Source organism: Lepidothrix coronata, unplaced genomic scaffold (genome assembly GCF_001604755.1).
Source record: "Lepidothrix coronata isolate B3197 unplaced genomic scaffold, Lepidothrix_coronata-1.0 Scaffold110, whole genome shotgun sequence".
NCBI lineage: Eukaryota > Metazoa > Chordata > Aves > Passeriformes > Pipridae > Lepidothrix > Lepidothrix coronata.
The window spans coordinates 1,849,356-1,864,217 of NW_016690290.1; the positions used below are offsets into that span (position 1 = coordinate 1,849,356).

Genomic DNA, 14,862 nt, shown 5'->3' on the forward strand with positions numbered 1-14,862 from the left:
TCTCCCTAAAAATGCCCAGGGGTTTTCTTGCTGCATTTTATTACTTCGTTTGAATTTGAAGTTCTCTGAGACAGTTTTCTGGGGCAACAAATGGGATGTTTGATGTGTGGTCTTCAAGACCAAGTGGTAGAGATGAATGGAAGCAAAAAGAAATATGAGACTTGAAATGGGTGCTGCCCAGTTTTCTAATTTTTATTTTTAAATGTCTGGCTGATTTGTCTAGGAATTGACAAGTTCTGATTGAGGTTTTGCCCCTGTTTGGGATATTTATAAATTCTACCCCCATGTGTCCCCTCTGGATCTATTAAGCTGTGAAAGCATATTTTAGCTGTGGCCTTTTATCTGGGGCATGTAAGGTCTCTACTCATCACTGCTTTTCTTGAATTTTTTTGGCATTCAATTGTCTTGGAAACATCTCTGGCTCTCTGTAAAACGTGGCTCACATCAGTTGTTGAGATCATACACTGTCACACAAACAGATCCACAGGACAAGGTTGTTTTAAGCTTTGTTTTCATATAAAGCAAAGCTGAAATTAGAGGGGCAGATGGTGGGGCCTCTGACTTTTTTTCCCCATGTCTCCCATACTCAGCTGAACAGAGGTTTAGCACCTCTCAAGGCAGTATTTCCTTTTGGGAAGGGTGAGGCAATTAAATGTGTGAGAAAAAAAAAAAAATCTGGGGGAGGAGCTAATGGGTCATCACCCCTGGCTGCCATGAAAGGATGGGAAGACAATGGTGTGGGCTGTGGAAAGGTCTCATTGCAGTGGTGGCTGGCACGGGTCATCCTGCAGAGTCTGCACGCTCCCAGTGAGCTCATGCCACGCTCCCAGGGGTTGGAATTGCAGAGGAGCAGGTGACTCCAGCTACCAGCTGGTTCCCAGGTGACGCAAGAGTGTGCAAATCCAGGCAGATCCCTTGTCAGCACAGTCGTGTGCGTGCGTGTGCAATTTCCAGGCTTAATCTGCATTCTAAAGTGTGTGTGTCGCGTGTGAGCTTTCTGTGGAGCTCTAGAGCATGTGTGTCATGTGAGGTGAGGCCAGAAAAGCAGATGTCCTGGCCATGCCCCTCCTACTCGGGGATTGGAGGTGCTCAGGGGAAGCTGGGACACACCTCCCGGACTCACGGCTGGAGGCAGCAGCAGCTTCTGCAGGTTCAACAGGCCTCTGCCCCTTGGTCAAACAAAAACCTGCAGCTCCCTTTCCAGCACCCATCCCCTTCTTTTGGTTAACCAGAGAGAGGAGGATGGCCTATGCTGAGGAAGACAGGTAAGGTGCTGTGAAACAGGGGATGCACAGACATCCTGGCTGGAAAGGGGCTGGTGAAATTGCATCGCTTTTCCTCACCTCGTTTTCCTCTCCTTCCTGCTGGGCACTCAATAAATGTCAGACAAAGGCTGCTCAGAAGTAAACATCATATTATTGAAGAGGAATCTGGCCATCTGCCTGTGCCAGGTGCTGGTATTATGAAATATGGCAGTGGTAGGTGACCTTGGGAGAGGTTATGGGCCAGGAGAGACAACTATCTCATGTGGAGAGGCAAAGGCTGTGAATATGTATGGCTGCGTGCCCCCAAACCAATGCTTTAGCTGTTTATTGGGATATGTCTGCTTTTTTTAATGTGGATTTGCTTTCAACCGACCCAGGAGCACAATGAGGGTGGGGTTTTTTGTGCCATAAAAGATCTGTCACCGGTGACAGTCCTGTGTTTTGCAACAGAGGCGTTTCCGCAGCGGATGACAGCAATCACAATAAAGGGGATTGTGTTTTCAGCTGATCCTGTGATTTAATCCAAAGCGATGCTACTGAGCACTATTATTAGGTGTGCATCGTTGGAGGCAGAGTAGCTGGAGGGGCCTTTGTGCTACGTGTATTAATTCAAGCTGTCAAAAAGCTCGCACGGGCCTCGTGCTCACGCGGTTCCAGGCTGAACAATGTGGTTGGTGACCCACAGATCGAGCTCCCCCTCTGCTCCTGCTGTGCAGGTATCTCCCTCGCATTCAGAAATTATCAGTGCTCGCCAGCCCCTTTGATGTCTGCATCTGGAAGGCTTCTGAAAACCAAATACTGCAGGCAGATTAATTTTGGCGTGGCTGTGCTCTCAGCACTAGGGACAGCTCTGACGTGCCCAAAGCCTTTGGGATGGACAGGGCCCTGCCAGGCCCCTGCGCGCCGGCTGGAGCTCCATCCAGGCCAGGAGACGAGTGGAGCACTGGAGCTTTAGTTCTTTGGATAAGGAGTATTTTAATATCTTCTTTTTAAGAAGAGAAAAAAAAAATCCCTGGAACTTGGCACAGCTCAGTCAGTCCCGATATCTTCAGCAGACATCGAGTGATTCATCCCACACTCCTAAAATTTCTGAGGATGTAGGAATAATATCCATTCTTTAATGTTATTTTGCAAGGGTGTATGCACCTTTTTAAAAAAAAAATACGGAGACAAAGGGGATTATGGTCAAGAGGAAGAGCAGATCCTGGTGACCTCATTCTTTTCTCATGCCTGCCACAGGTATGTCAAAAACTTGGGTATTACATATAAATTCTCTTGGTTCCCTTGAATTTCTAAACAAGGATTACAGTTATTCAATGGAGAGATTGGGTGAAATTGTTCATTAATGTATGTAAAGCACTTTTAAAGCTTTTGTCTGGGAGCAAGTGATAATATAGTCAAGTGTAGACCTCATTAATGTCATTTTCACAGCTCCTGCTTATTTCAGGAGCTCATGGTACACTTGGAAAATTCAACAATATATGACAGTAAATAAACTTCCTCATTTCCAGACTTTTCCTTCGAAAAGTGTTTCAGCTAAGTAGTCCTCTTCATTTTAATCCATGTATATGGGAGTTATTTCTTCTTATTGGATTGCAGGTTTATGATATTTTCGGGCATTTTTGACATCACAGTTTGTAACTGGGAACATAAATTTGTTGTGCAACACATTGGACAGGACTTGCAGTAGGAGCTGGACAGCTAGGAGAGGGAAAGCTCACAGAAAATATCTGTGCAGTAGCTACCTACCCTGTCAGTATAAAGGAAGAAAAAACATAGACTTGAGATCCTCTATTTCAGTGTCTGATACCTCAGTTGGACGACTCAGTTGTACACAGGCAGTCAAATCCTCTTAGTCAGTGGCCTGACACCTCCTGGAGTGAGGAGCACCACTGTGAAAGCTTTTCTGTATATCCTCTAAGGCTGCAGACAGCAGCATCACAACATTACTGAGGTTTACACCTCTGGAAATCAAGAGACTTGGTTAAAAAAAAAATCAACCAAAAAATAAACATTCATGAAGCAGACGGTGAGGGCTTATCAGCATCGCAGGTGATGTAAAATTGACTGGAGGCCTCGCAGTGTCTGATTCTCTCACCTCTCAATAAGCAGATCAGCTTCTCATATAGAGAACCCTTTTACCCCTGCCTGTGTTGGTTCACTCCAGGACCTCGTCCTCTACCTTGTACAGTCATTAATTCTGCTCATCAATGGTAACGATTGAGTTGCTATCAAGAACTGCTGTTGGTGCCCCTGCTTTTGAGGAGAGTTTCCAATCGACCTTGGTATTGACTTTCAGGAGGTATCCGCATTGTCCTGTTGGAAACAGGATTATCGGATTATTTCCCTATTGATCGTGTTTCAAAACTGTGATTAAAGCACCTGAATACTGGGCTAAGAGGTTAAAAATTGAACTTCTCTCCCCTCCCCTGAGACAGCTGCACGACTGTACAGTGTACACACTAATGCCAGCTTCTATCCCACCTTCTGGCAGGGGGGCTGAGGGCTGGATAAGACTTTTTTTGCCAAGGTATTGGAGCAGTCCCCCTCTTAAATCAGCATAAACTCTGGAGCCCAAATTCCTGGTTTTCACTTGTTTTGATGTAGACTGATGTCCTTGGGCCTCTTGCCTAGGACTAAGCTGTGCCCCCTGCCCACTCTGCGGGAGAGAAGAGGCCGAGTGAGATCTCCATGTTTATCCTCCTGTGCTGAAGGCACGAGGGATCGAGGAGGTGGGTGTTTGAGGTGTGGTACCAGGCCCTGAAGGAGGCACTGGGAGCTGATGGCACTCAGCACTTACGGAGATTGGCTCCTCCATCTCTGTAGACGATTCTTGCCCCATGTCTCAGTAGTCAGGCTACTGCAGAGGACAGTGTCTGCTTTTTCATCAGCCCAGCACTCCAGCCATGCTGTTCAGGTGCCTTTGGAGTTCCATCCTCTTGGATTTCCCCATCACAGGCTGCACATCCCCGTGCACACTCATATAGTTTGCAATTTCTCAGTCTAACTGTGCTTTTGCCTTCCTTCAGTAACTCTGGAAAGACCAGAGCCCATCAGAAGCAGGAGTGGTTATGCCTTGTGACACTTCTGTGATCTAGGTATCATTAGCCATTCTTCAGTGACAGAATGAAACCGGCAAAGATGATTCAAATGCCTTCCCTGGGTATATACATGAGATTAAAAGCGATACATCTTCAATAATAGCAGTGAAGCTTCTATTATTATAGCCTTAATGAAATTTCCTTTTCTTTGCACCTTTTCAGGACTTGTATCCTTTGAAGCTTGTTCTTTGAATGGGTTGATAGTCCTCCTGACCTGTTTTCCTTCTGCAGAAACAGCTATGAGGTGTACAAGGAAACAGCAGATTGGTTACGTGCCCGAACCGTCCAGCGCCCAAAAATCGCCATCATCTGCGGATCCGGACTGGGAGGCCTGGCTGACGTGTTGGATAACAAGACAGTCTTTCCCTACGAGGACATCCCTCACTTCCCACGGAGCACAGGTCAGCACAACCCCAGGGCACCAGCGTCCCACCCCTGGGCAGCCCTGCAGCACAGCCTCACACAGAGATCACTCGAGTCAACGTGCACCGCTTGGCATCGCCCTGCACGCCAGTCCCTCGGTGCTGAAATGCGCGTTCAGAGTGAAAAAACATAAACACCGTAGCACAGAAAAATGTGTTTATTTATTTATTCGGCTTCCAGCGCCTGCTCTCGCTGCAGAGCAAAACCACGGCCTGGCAGACCCCTCTGAAGCCCCAAGGCCTCGAGACTTGTGAGTGAAGTGACGCTGTGTTGGTTTGCAGTTGCAGGGCACGTTGGCAGGCTGGTGTTTGGGGAGCTGAGCGGGCAGCCCTGCGTGTGCATGCAGGGGCGCTTCCACTCCTACGAAGGCTACTCTGTCAGCACGGTGAGTCCTCCTCGAGGAAAACACTCAGGCAGGGGGAGTGTAAAAAAAAAAAAAAAGGCAAAAAAATGCAAAAGCGACTGCTTGCTTTGCTATCTAGCTGCACTTTGTTAGCTCTCATAATGAACTTGTATTGCTCTTGAAATGGGTCTTTCTTAGATTTCAGATTTCTCCCCAGAAAATAAAATTGGGAGTTCAAACCAAGAGGCTTCTACTGGGTGAAGGTGATGCTGTGCAGCCACACAAATTGGCTAACCCTGTTATACTTGCAGGGGAAAACAGTTTATCATACAAGGCAGATTAATTTACATTCTTTAACTCAGGCAGTTTAATCATGATTTAAATCAGCAACCAGAAAACTCTGATAAGAATAATCTATTTTAATCTTCTTTTGCATTTGTATAGTTTGCAGCTTTTTTTTTTCCCCTAGAAAAAACTCCCTGGCTACTGCAACTTGCTATACCCTCCCAGCTAACATATAGGAGTGTGTGGATAGTTGCAGTTATGCTGCCTAACGTACACATATGTACATTTCTGTTAGAAAACACCAACAATATTTACTCTCTGACAGTGTTGTGTGTCCTTTTTTTGTTTGGATAGCTTTGAGATTTTCCAGGTGGCTGAGGTTGTTTTGTGTTTGGGTATAAACTGCAACATTTGGCACCACTCAGCTTTTTACAGAAAAACAACTATTTTAAAATCACTCAATACGTAACTAGTTTAATCAAGACATGTTTGTCTGTTAAAATTAACTGGTTTCTTAAAGAAGTGGTGTCCACAGTTAGAAAATTTTCTGCTCACAGCTCCTCTAGCACTTGAGAGGGAGCAGCTATCATCCCAGTTCCTTTGTGACTCCTCAAAATAAAACTGTTAAAATTTTTTTCCGGTTCCCAATTTTTCCTTAACTTTGGATTGCACTCCAGGGCTATATGCATAAGTAGTCACTTCAGTCAGCACAGTGGTTTGATCTCTGCAAGACCTTGGCAGTGAGGAAGAGCTATCTGCATGTTCTTTCTGTGCCACCTTCATTTGACCTTAGCACAACTGCGGGAAGTGTGGGCTTGGATTTTAATGGTGTTCATTACAAGATTAGGTTTTAATATGTTTAAAAACCATTAAAATTCTGTTTAGATTAGAGGAATGTTTAGAATTGGAGAAAGTTGGTTTGTCTCTGTATATAGACCCTTCTTTGCACCCACCAATTGTGATACTACAAATGTAGTAGCAGTAGCTGTCTGTTGGCTGTGATATTCATTGCACATGTGCCTTTGGTTCTTCCAGGTCACCTTTCCCATCAGGGTCTTCTTTCTCCTGGGAGTGGAGATCTTGATTGTCACAAATGCTGCTGGAGGACTGAATCCCCACTTCCAAGTGGGGGACATCATGTTCATAAGAGACCACATCAGCTTGTTTGGCTTGGGAGGGCAGAATCCACTGCGTGGACCAAATGATGAAAGGTAAGAAGGCATCAGCTCCGTGTTACCAATGAATCCTTTCTTCCTCCAGCCACAGGCTGGGGCTACCTGTTGTGCCTGCTGACAGATATTTACTGAGAGTAGAGTCTGGCTCCAGGTATGCACAAGGGAAGAGTTAAAGCAGTAGCTGTGCGTGCTGTGCCACCTGCCCTGCCCTCCCCAAGCACCCTGCCTTGGCTGTTGCTTACTCTTACAAGCCCAGAAGGTTCTGTGCCATGCAAGTAGGCTTCTGATCCTCTCCTGACATGACCAGCTGCACCATCTGCCAGAGACCCAGTGCTGTCTCTTGTCAGCCCCTCTCTCTGCTGGTTCCTGTTAATTGAGCAGTTGGTGAACTGCAGTGTCCCCAGCCTGTGTTTACCAACAGCCATTTCTGGTGTGATGGAAGGGGTACAACAGAGGCCAGGCAGTGAGAGCAGGGCAAAGATAAAACCTCTACATCTCCTGATAACCTGTATCCAGGTCGTTGAACTGGGGTGCCATTGTTAACAGAATGTACTCATTGAAGGCATTGCTCTGATGAGAGGAGGTTGTCTTGGCAGCTTCTTAAGAGACCTCTAGATCTACGAGAGTGACCTCCTGCTGGTTGAGCTGGGAAGTCAGATTTCCTGTACTGGCTGTGTAGCAGAATCTTTACCCTGTGGCCAGTGCAGAGAGGGGCTTCCAAAATATCCTCTCCCCAGACTGCAGTTGCCACTGGGCATAAAGTTGCTTTGAGAGGGATTTTGGACTAGGAGACCTTGAGGTCCCTTCCAACATGAATTTATGATCCTAAAATCCTTCCAAGACACCACCAGTCTGGTAGGGTGGAAAGCAACCAGCATGAGCAAGGTCATGGCACTGAGAGGTTACATTCCAGGTGGACCAGTGCTCACAAAGAGAAGCCCCTTGGCTCTCAAATGGGGCTAAAAAGAGTGAGGACACATCCACTGGAGATCCAGGCTGAGCAAAGGAAAGCACATCAGTTGTCAGGAAAATCAACATGGAAGCAGTAAAGATCCAGCGCTGTCACAAGCAGAAAAGAAAGAGGCCAGATTGTGACAAGGAGAAAACGGGAACAAGAATTATTTCCTAACCAAGCTGGCAGGAAAGAAGACTAGGAGACAGCCAGATATGTGAAGCCAGAAGACAGGCTGGTGAAGGAGGTGGTAGTTTATGAGCAAAGAGTGAGTTCAGATAATAGGATGGTTAAATCTGTTGTTGGGTTGGTACCTTCATCCTGAAAAATGGACATGTTTGCCGGGCAGGCATCTGGATTGTCCTTGGATCTTTCCAGAGAGAAAGTTCTGCTGAGAATAAGGTGGCCTGCCTGGCTTTCCCTTAGTTAGTTCCTTCCTGATGTAACAGCAGACCCAGCTCTTGCTTGTGAAGAATCTGGAAGGTGCTGGGAGCTGCCTCGGGAGAAATAACCACTGTGCTGCGATTCCATGGCGAGAGGACAGTAGCCATCTGAAGTGGAACATCTTTACATCTTTGTAGGTAGTGCTGTGGGTTGGAGGAAAGAATGATCAAAAGCAGAGAAGCCACATGGAGTGTTTAAAGCTCTCTGGACTTGCATAATTGCTCTGGAGCAGGAGGAGAAACGCCAATCAAACAACTGCATCTGGACAACGTTCAAAGGCAGCAGAGCTGCCTCATTGCCTCCCAAAGGCAGCTTCCTGGTGAAGACTGCAGTGCCCTGGGAGGTGACTTTTGCACTGCTGACCAAGGCATCAAAATGGGCAAAAGGTCTTTTTGAATCAGGTTTCAAAGTATTGCAGAGCTTTAGCTGAGCAAACTCCTAAAATCCTGTCCAGCTGAGCTACCAGGAAGGATTTATCTAAGCACAACAGAGCAAAACCAGAGGCAATGAAGTGATGTGGAAATAATATTTTTTTAATAAATTAGAGATTGGCTTCTGCATTGCTGGCCATCCTTCAGGAAAGGGAAGCAATTTTCATAGTGATGAATACTTATTGCCTTTGACCAGAAGGGAAAGTTTGGTTTTATTTATATAATATTTATTGTTTATAAAAACAAAATAAGCCACCTCCTGCCCCAAGCATTTAGCTGGAAGAACATGTAAACAAGCAGGAGCTTTAATAGCCTAAATGAGGGACCTGGTCCACTCCTACTGAACTGCACTGGTGAATATGGCTGGGAGTTTATTTTCCAGGTTTCCTCAGTGGCAGCATAACAATCTTTGCCATCTACTCTGCTCTCCATGAGCCAGTAGAAAGATTCACTCCATCAGGAGCAGGACTGAGCTGTTATCTTAAGACCTAAGGCAAGCAAGAGACCCAGCCTTGAAGCAGAGGATGAAGGCTACCTAAAATATGGCCCTGGAGCTCCAAGATGTTAGGAGCTGCCTGCTGGGGTGGGCCTTAAATGTGGTGGCTGGTGCTCCATCAGGGCCTGCTCAAACCCCCTCCCTGGGACAGCCTGTGGGACTCTGTGCCTCAGGGAGCCCAAAGGGCAGCAACTGTTTGGTGGAAAGTGTTTAAAAGTCACTATGAGCAATTACTGGGGAGAGAGAGAACTGGCCATCAGTGCTCCCTGGAGACAAAAGGAATTGATTGACCATTTCAGGAGGGTTTGTGCAGTAAATAAGCAGCGTCAGACCTTCCAACAGCCATAACCTCTGTGTGCTGAGAGTTTTGGGTGATTAGATCTAGCAGAAATGTCATGCCCAGAGAGGTGGTAGATGCCCTGTTCCTGGAAACATTCAAGGTCAGGTTGGACAGGGCTCTGAGCAACCTGATCTAGTTGAAGATGTCCCTGCTCACTGCAGGGGTTTGGATGAGATGGCCTCTAAAGGCCCCTTCAAGCCCGAACTATTCTATGATTCTCTGATTTGAGAATGATCTGATGATAAGGGCAGAATGAGAGAGGCTGCTCTGCCCTTGACACTTCCCCTCTCCCCAGAGGATGAGCACCCCTGGACTCCGACGGGGGGGAAGGTCGCAGTGTCACACGGCTGTGTCCTTTTACTGCCTTGCAGGTTTGGGGTGAGGTTTCCCTGCATGTCAGATGCTTATGAACAGGATCTGCTGGGCCTGGCAAAGGAGAGTGCCCAGGAGCTGGGCTTCCTGAGCTTCACCCGGGAAGGAGTGTACTGTGTGCTGGCCGGGCCCTGCTACGAGACCGTCGCCGAGTGCCGGGTGCTGCAGGCGCTGGGAGCCGACGCCGTGGGTGAGCCCAGGCTGGGCTGGCAGGGTTGGTTGGGCACATGGATTATACAGTTAATTCTGCTCAAGGCTGACTTGCTTCAGTCTTTGAGTCTCTTAAGTCTCCTGGGGCTGGGGAAACAAGCTCTGTGTGTTTCTGCTTCGTTCTGCAGTGGCTTAGTGCAGCTCCTTGGGTGGATCTGCAGAAAGTCCCCGTGCTTACGGCTGCCCAGGGCAGGGATGCCAGCACAGCATTGTGTTTGTTTCCCAAACACAAGTCTCTTATGCTCAGATGGCTCCACTTCACCAGAGCTGAGTGGGGCCCAATCAGAAAGTCTTTTTCTAATTTGTTGGGTTTTTTTAAATTCTGACACCGTAAAGATTTTCACTGTGCTTTCTCCCTACAAACCAGCCCTCCATAAGAGTCTTGTTTAGGAACAGTAATCATGGATACCTTCCCAACTATGCACAAGGAAAGTAAGGGCCATGATCCATATGATTCCTCCAACTTGGCCCCGGCTCGTGGAAGTCTGTTCATTAATACTTTGCAGATTCATTGTGTGTGAGGAAAGGAGCTCAGCTCCCCTCAAAGCCGTTTTTCTTTGCAATAGGTTATTTAGCTGGGGAAGAGAAGAGCCAAATGACACAGCACATCAGTACTTCCCTCGGCAAGGCTGCAAGCAGCCTGACACGTCTTGAGGAGGGAGCTGTGGCTCAGGGATCAAATGCAGGAGGTTTATTGTGCTGAGCAGAGTTGTAACTGTAGTGCTGCAGCTATTTGAGCCTTCTAAGTGTCACAGCCTTTAACTATTGCAGGGCTGAGGAACAGAGAGGTGGGGGGAAGGAGACAAGGGCATGTGCTTTGGAGGTAGGATCATGGTTTGCAGCCTTGGAGGTGTTTTGTTTGGTGTAAATCCTGACTCATTCTGGTCCTTTCCCACCACAGGCATGAGCACTGTCCCAGAGGTGATTGTGGCCAGGCATTGTGGCCTCCGAGTCCTTGGGATCTCCCTCATCACCAACAAAGTGGTGATGAGCTATGACAGCCAGGAGAAAGCCAACCACGAGGAAGTGCTGCGCATCTCGGTGGTCCGGGCGGAGGCCCTGCAGAAACTGGTCACACACCTCCTGGGGAAGCTGGGGGAAAGCACAAACTCTCTGTGACCCCCCAGCCATTCAGCATTCATATCCTGACGGGTGAACACTAGCAAGTGCTGGGGGAGAGCCGTTGGTGGGACTGTCCCCTTCTGCTCTCCTCCCTTTGAATAGACCTTTTTATCTTTGTGCTTTGTCTGAACAGGTGCAGAGGTTTGCTTTGAATCCTGCCAGAATGATCCCCTTGTTAGTAGCCAGTGGCCAAAGCAGGTTGCTGGCACTTAAACATTCTGGCACATTCCCAAGCCCCAGTGTTAGCAATGTGAGCTCCAGCTCCCCCTCGTTCTGCTGTCTCTCTTGGCACAACACCCTCCTGCCCCGAGCCTCTGCTCCCCCCTGCCACAGGAGCCTGGTCAACAGTTGGTCCTGGGGCTTGGTGCCTGCTGGGCCTGCTTTGGTGGGGCCTGGTCTGAAGCCAGTGGAAGTCCACAAAAGGATTCTGAATTCTGGATACATGAAACAGGCCAGGCTAAAGGTGAGATCTGCCTGGAACAGGGAATGCTGCAGAGCAAGTGAATTGCAATTGATTTTACAGCTTGGAAAACCATTGCATTCCCATGCATGGGGTTGTGCTCCCTTACCATGCCAGATGGTCTCCCAGAAAGTCCCCTCTTTGCTCATTCTTGGCCTCTCATGACCAGCTGCAGAGCTCAGTAGCTGTTTGCTACAATTCAGCTCTCCCCCAGCACCCCTCGCACCTCTCTGCTCTGTCTCAATTTACAGGGGATGAAAATGCAGCCCAACAACAAGGCATGACCTATCTGTGCACCATGTAAACATGGCCAAAACAGAAATCCAGGTCCAGATCTGCCTGGATGTGTTCTTGCTGTTTCTGAATGTCTTGGAGATCAGTAGCTTGAGCATTGGAGATTGGTTCCCTGCTGGTGTCACAAGACAGAGAGATCAGTTTGACCCAGTGTTTCACAACAGCTTTGCTCCACTGCTGCTTCTCCTGCAGCAGATGTTGGAGCACCACTGGTTTGAGGAGTTTAATAATGTGAATTGAAATTTCAGTGGAAATATTTTGGAGCAGGTGTGATATTTTTCTGGCTTTCCGGGTCCTCTTACATAAAGAAGTTGAGCCAAGCAGTGAGCAAAGGACAAACAGGAGAGGCTCTCTTTTACCAGCGTGCTGATGGTCTATCAAGGAAGGGGAACATTCACCAGAATGGTGCATTATTCATTGTTCCTCAAAGGTCAGGCTGAGCCGTGGATGCAGCTGGATGTGAAACAGTGACTGTAATTATTAGATAACCTTTTTCCCTTCATTTATCTTGGAGTTCTCTATAAAGCCCATCACGGTCATGGTTAAATGTTTTCAGTTGACTCACTGGTCTGAACTGAAGACACCCAACTGGTCATGGAGAGCTCCCAACCTGCCTTCCTAAATTTAGCTGATCAGTTGTTTACCACTGATGCTTGCCCTCCGTCACAGCCTTCAGCCTTCCTTGACATTTCTTCCAGTTTTTTTTTCCAAATGGGTATTTGCTTGAAGCCCTTCATGCTGCAATTACTGGTGTCGACTGCAGCATCCGTGGTGCAGACATTGCCACCAGGAGGAACAGCTGTGCCTTGAATGTCTTCCATGAAATGACAGCATTTCAGGTGTGGGGGAGATCTTGGGTGACCCCCCTGTCCCCTTCTCTTCTTGTGGGCAGGGTTACCTGTGCTCATTCCTGACAAATATCTGCCCAGCCTGGTCTGGAGGACTTGTGGAGGGGGAGGATTCATTGCGTGTGCTTTTCTGGCAGAGTCACTTGTTCAGCAGCCCCTGGTTCTTGGAGGAGCCCTCAGAGACAGCAGCTCTTCCCATTTGGTGGCTCTGACTGTCAGGGCAATCTCGAGGACCAGCTCTGGTGGTTTTCTGCAGAGTGGGAGAGACTCCAACTCCATCTTCCACGGGGCTGCTGCCTTTTCAGATCTAGCAGGAGTGAAGTGCTTGTCACGTGGGGCAGCACAAGCAGCGAAATACGAAAAGTGCCAGATGTGCAGAGCAAGGAGGAGCCACTTCTACCTGCTCCCTTTTCAGACTTGCCTCAGTATGGGCTTGCTACAGGGCAGGGAGAGAGCAGATGATTTCCCCTGCCTGGAAAATGGTGCTTCACATTCATCTAATTAATACTTGGTAAATACAAAGTCTCTCAAGTGGGAGTGGAAGGCAGCTGTGCAGCTCGCTGTAGCTGGCAGCAGCCAGAGTAGCTAAGGCTGGGATTTCAGCAGGCTCCATTAATTAATCAGAGTCAGGCTGGGCTGTGATGTGAAGGGAAGCATCCAAAAAAACCTGCTGTTGTGCTGGTGCTTCTCAGGCGGGGTTTGAGATGAAGAGGGGCTTGGCAGCAGCACCTGCTTCCAGCAGGCCCGGCCTGCTCCTCTCTGCAGCTGTACCAGAGGCAGATCCCCTGCTCTTGTGCCTGAATGCGGCTTAAATGCGACTTAAAACTGAATCTGAAAATCACCCTGCAACTAAATCTTGGGCAAATTATGTCTTTTTTTTTTCTTTTTTTTTAAGAAATATTTTCTAAATAGCATTTGAGCCCTTAAACAGTTTGGGGCTCTTCTTTCTGCTGCTCGGGGTTGGCTTGGATGGCCCAAACTCTGCGTGAGTGTCCTCATTTTTGTACCTGTAAGAGATGAGAGGGAAGATGCCCTGGGCACTTTGGAAAGGATCTTATTCATGCTTTATGGGGGAGAGGGAGAATACAGTTAACAGAGTGGGCTGGTCTGGCTTTGGAGATACTTTTAATACAATTTTTTGAGTTTTTTTAAGTGCTGGTGAATTTCAAAAGTCTGAAATACAATGGTGCAAGGCAAATAAGATGTGTGGGGAAGAAACTGAGGGAATAAAACCTGCTGTGATCCTGAAAACAGTGGTTTTGTTTGCTGTGCCAAGGCCGTTGTGTAGAAAAGAGGGAGGTGCTCAGCACTCCTGCACTCAACCCCAGGCTGGAGGATATCCCTGGGGGACCCCACAGCACCACATCCCTGGGGAGCCAGAGCTCAGAGCTCTGGATAAGCAGGACCAATGTTTGACCAGCACTTTGTGCAGGTGTTTCTTACTGATCCCACCAGGCTGAGGAACTTAAGGAAACAATACCAAGAACCAAAGGACCTGGACTAACTTTTGAGCAGCTGGAAGGTGTGATGGGCTGTGGTGGTGCCAGTGCAGCAAGTCACCTGTGCTGGAGGCAGGACACGGGTTCCTTGGTGCTGTGCCTTTTGTTTAGTGCTCCTGGTGCTTTCTGGCAACATCCATGGCTGAAATGAGTAGGTTGTGAAACAACTTTGGCTTTCTTCATTCCTGTCCTCTGTGCCCCTTACCTGCTTCTGCAGTTCAGGCCATTATGGTCATAGGGATAAGCTGGAAGATGCACAAAAAGCTGAAAAACCTGGCAGGTGGTAAAAGAGCCCCAGATTGCATGATGATCCTGGCTGGATTGGGAACGCCACCAGCACGGGCTGTCCCATGCAGGGGGATCCATGGAAAACCCGTGTCCGTGCAGGGCACAGCTGGCACAGCTCCTCCTTTACTCCCTCACAGCCATGGATCCATGAGCCAGTCTGGCCCATCCTCTCTGCCAGCCCTTTCCTTTTCCTTGCTCACTGTTCCAGAGAAAGCCTTTTGGATCATGAGTTCCTGCTGCTTCCAGTCCCCTGGAGAAGATGGAGGTGTTATATGGATGTGGGATCCACATGAAAGTGTGAGGCCAAGAGGAGAAATCTCTGCCAGAGCCCTTGGCTGGACCATATAATGAGTGTTTAAGTAGAGATCTCTGCTGTTATCTGCAAAACAACCTTGCAACCCCAAAAAATTGGTGATGTGATCCATCCTGTTTCCTTTGCAAGGCTCGGTTTTCCAGACTTCCTTTTACATGAGGTTTGCCTTTTGCGTTCTTTCTTATATAAAAGTAAATCAGA

At 47.9% G+C, this 14,862-nt stretch overlaps 1 protein-coding gene across 2 annotated transcripts; it reads left to right on the forward strand.

Moving 5' to 3' along the window:
- The first annotated feature begins 1,042 nt into the window (after positions 1-1,042).
- PNP (purine nucleoside phosphorylase) lies at positions 1,043-14,740 on the forward strand. 2 transcript variants are annotated; one of them, XR_001876313.1, is made up of 7 exons: positions 1,043-1,265; positions 4,598-4,767; positions 5,071-5,174; positions 6,453-6,628; positions 9,627-9,817; positions 10,739-12,552; positions 12,699-14,740. XR_001876313.1 is itself a non-coding variant. In XM_017824309.1 (6 exons), exons 1-6 carry the CDS (start codon positions 1,060-1,062, stop codon positions 10,954-10,956), a joined length of 1,065 nt encoding a protein of 354 aa, XP_017679798.1. In that variant the 5' UTR covers positions 1,043-1,059; the 3' UTR covers positions 10,957-14,740. The 2 variants fall into 2 exon arrangements, 1 of the variants encoding a protein (XP_017679798.1); XM_017824309.1 differs by having other exon boundaries at positions 10,739-14,740.
- Positions 14,741-14,862: the final 122 nt, after the last annotated feature.

Bases quoted from the DNA above. Each gene is read 5' to 3' on its own strand.
- PNP (XM_017824309.1), top strand. From the start codon at position 1,060: ATGCCCCTCCTACTCGGGGATTGGAGGTGCTCAGGGGAAGCTGGGACA. The intron at 1,266-4,597 runs GTAAGGTGCTGT...TTCCTTCTGCAG, and splicing joins GCCTATGCTGAGGAAGACAG to AAACAGCTATGAGGTGTACA. The intron at 5,175-6,452 runs GTGAGTCCTCCT...TGGTTCTTCCAG, and splicing joins AAGGCTACTCTGTCAGCACG to GTCACCTTTCCCATCAGGGT.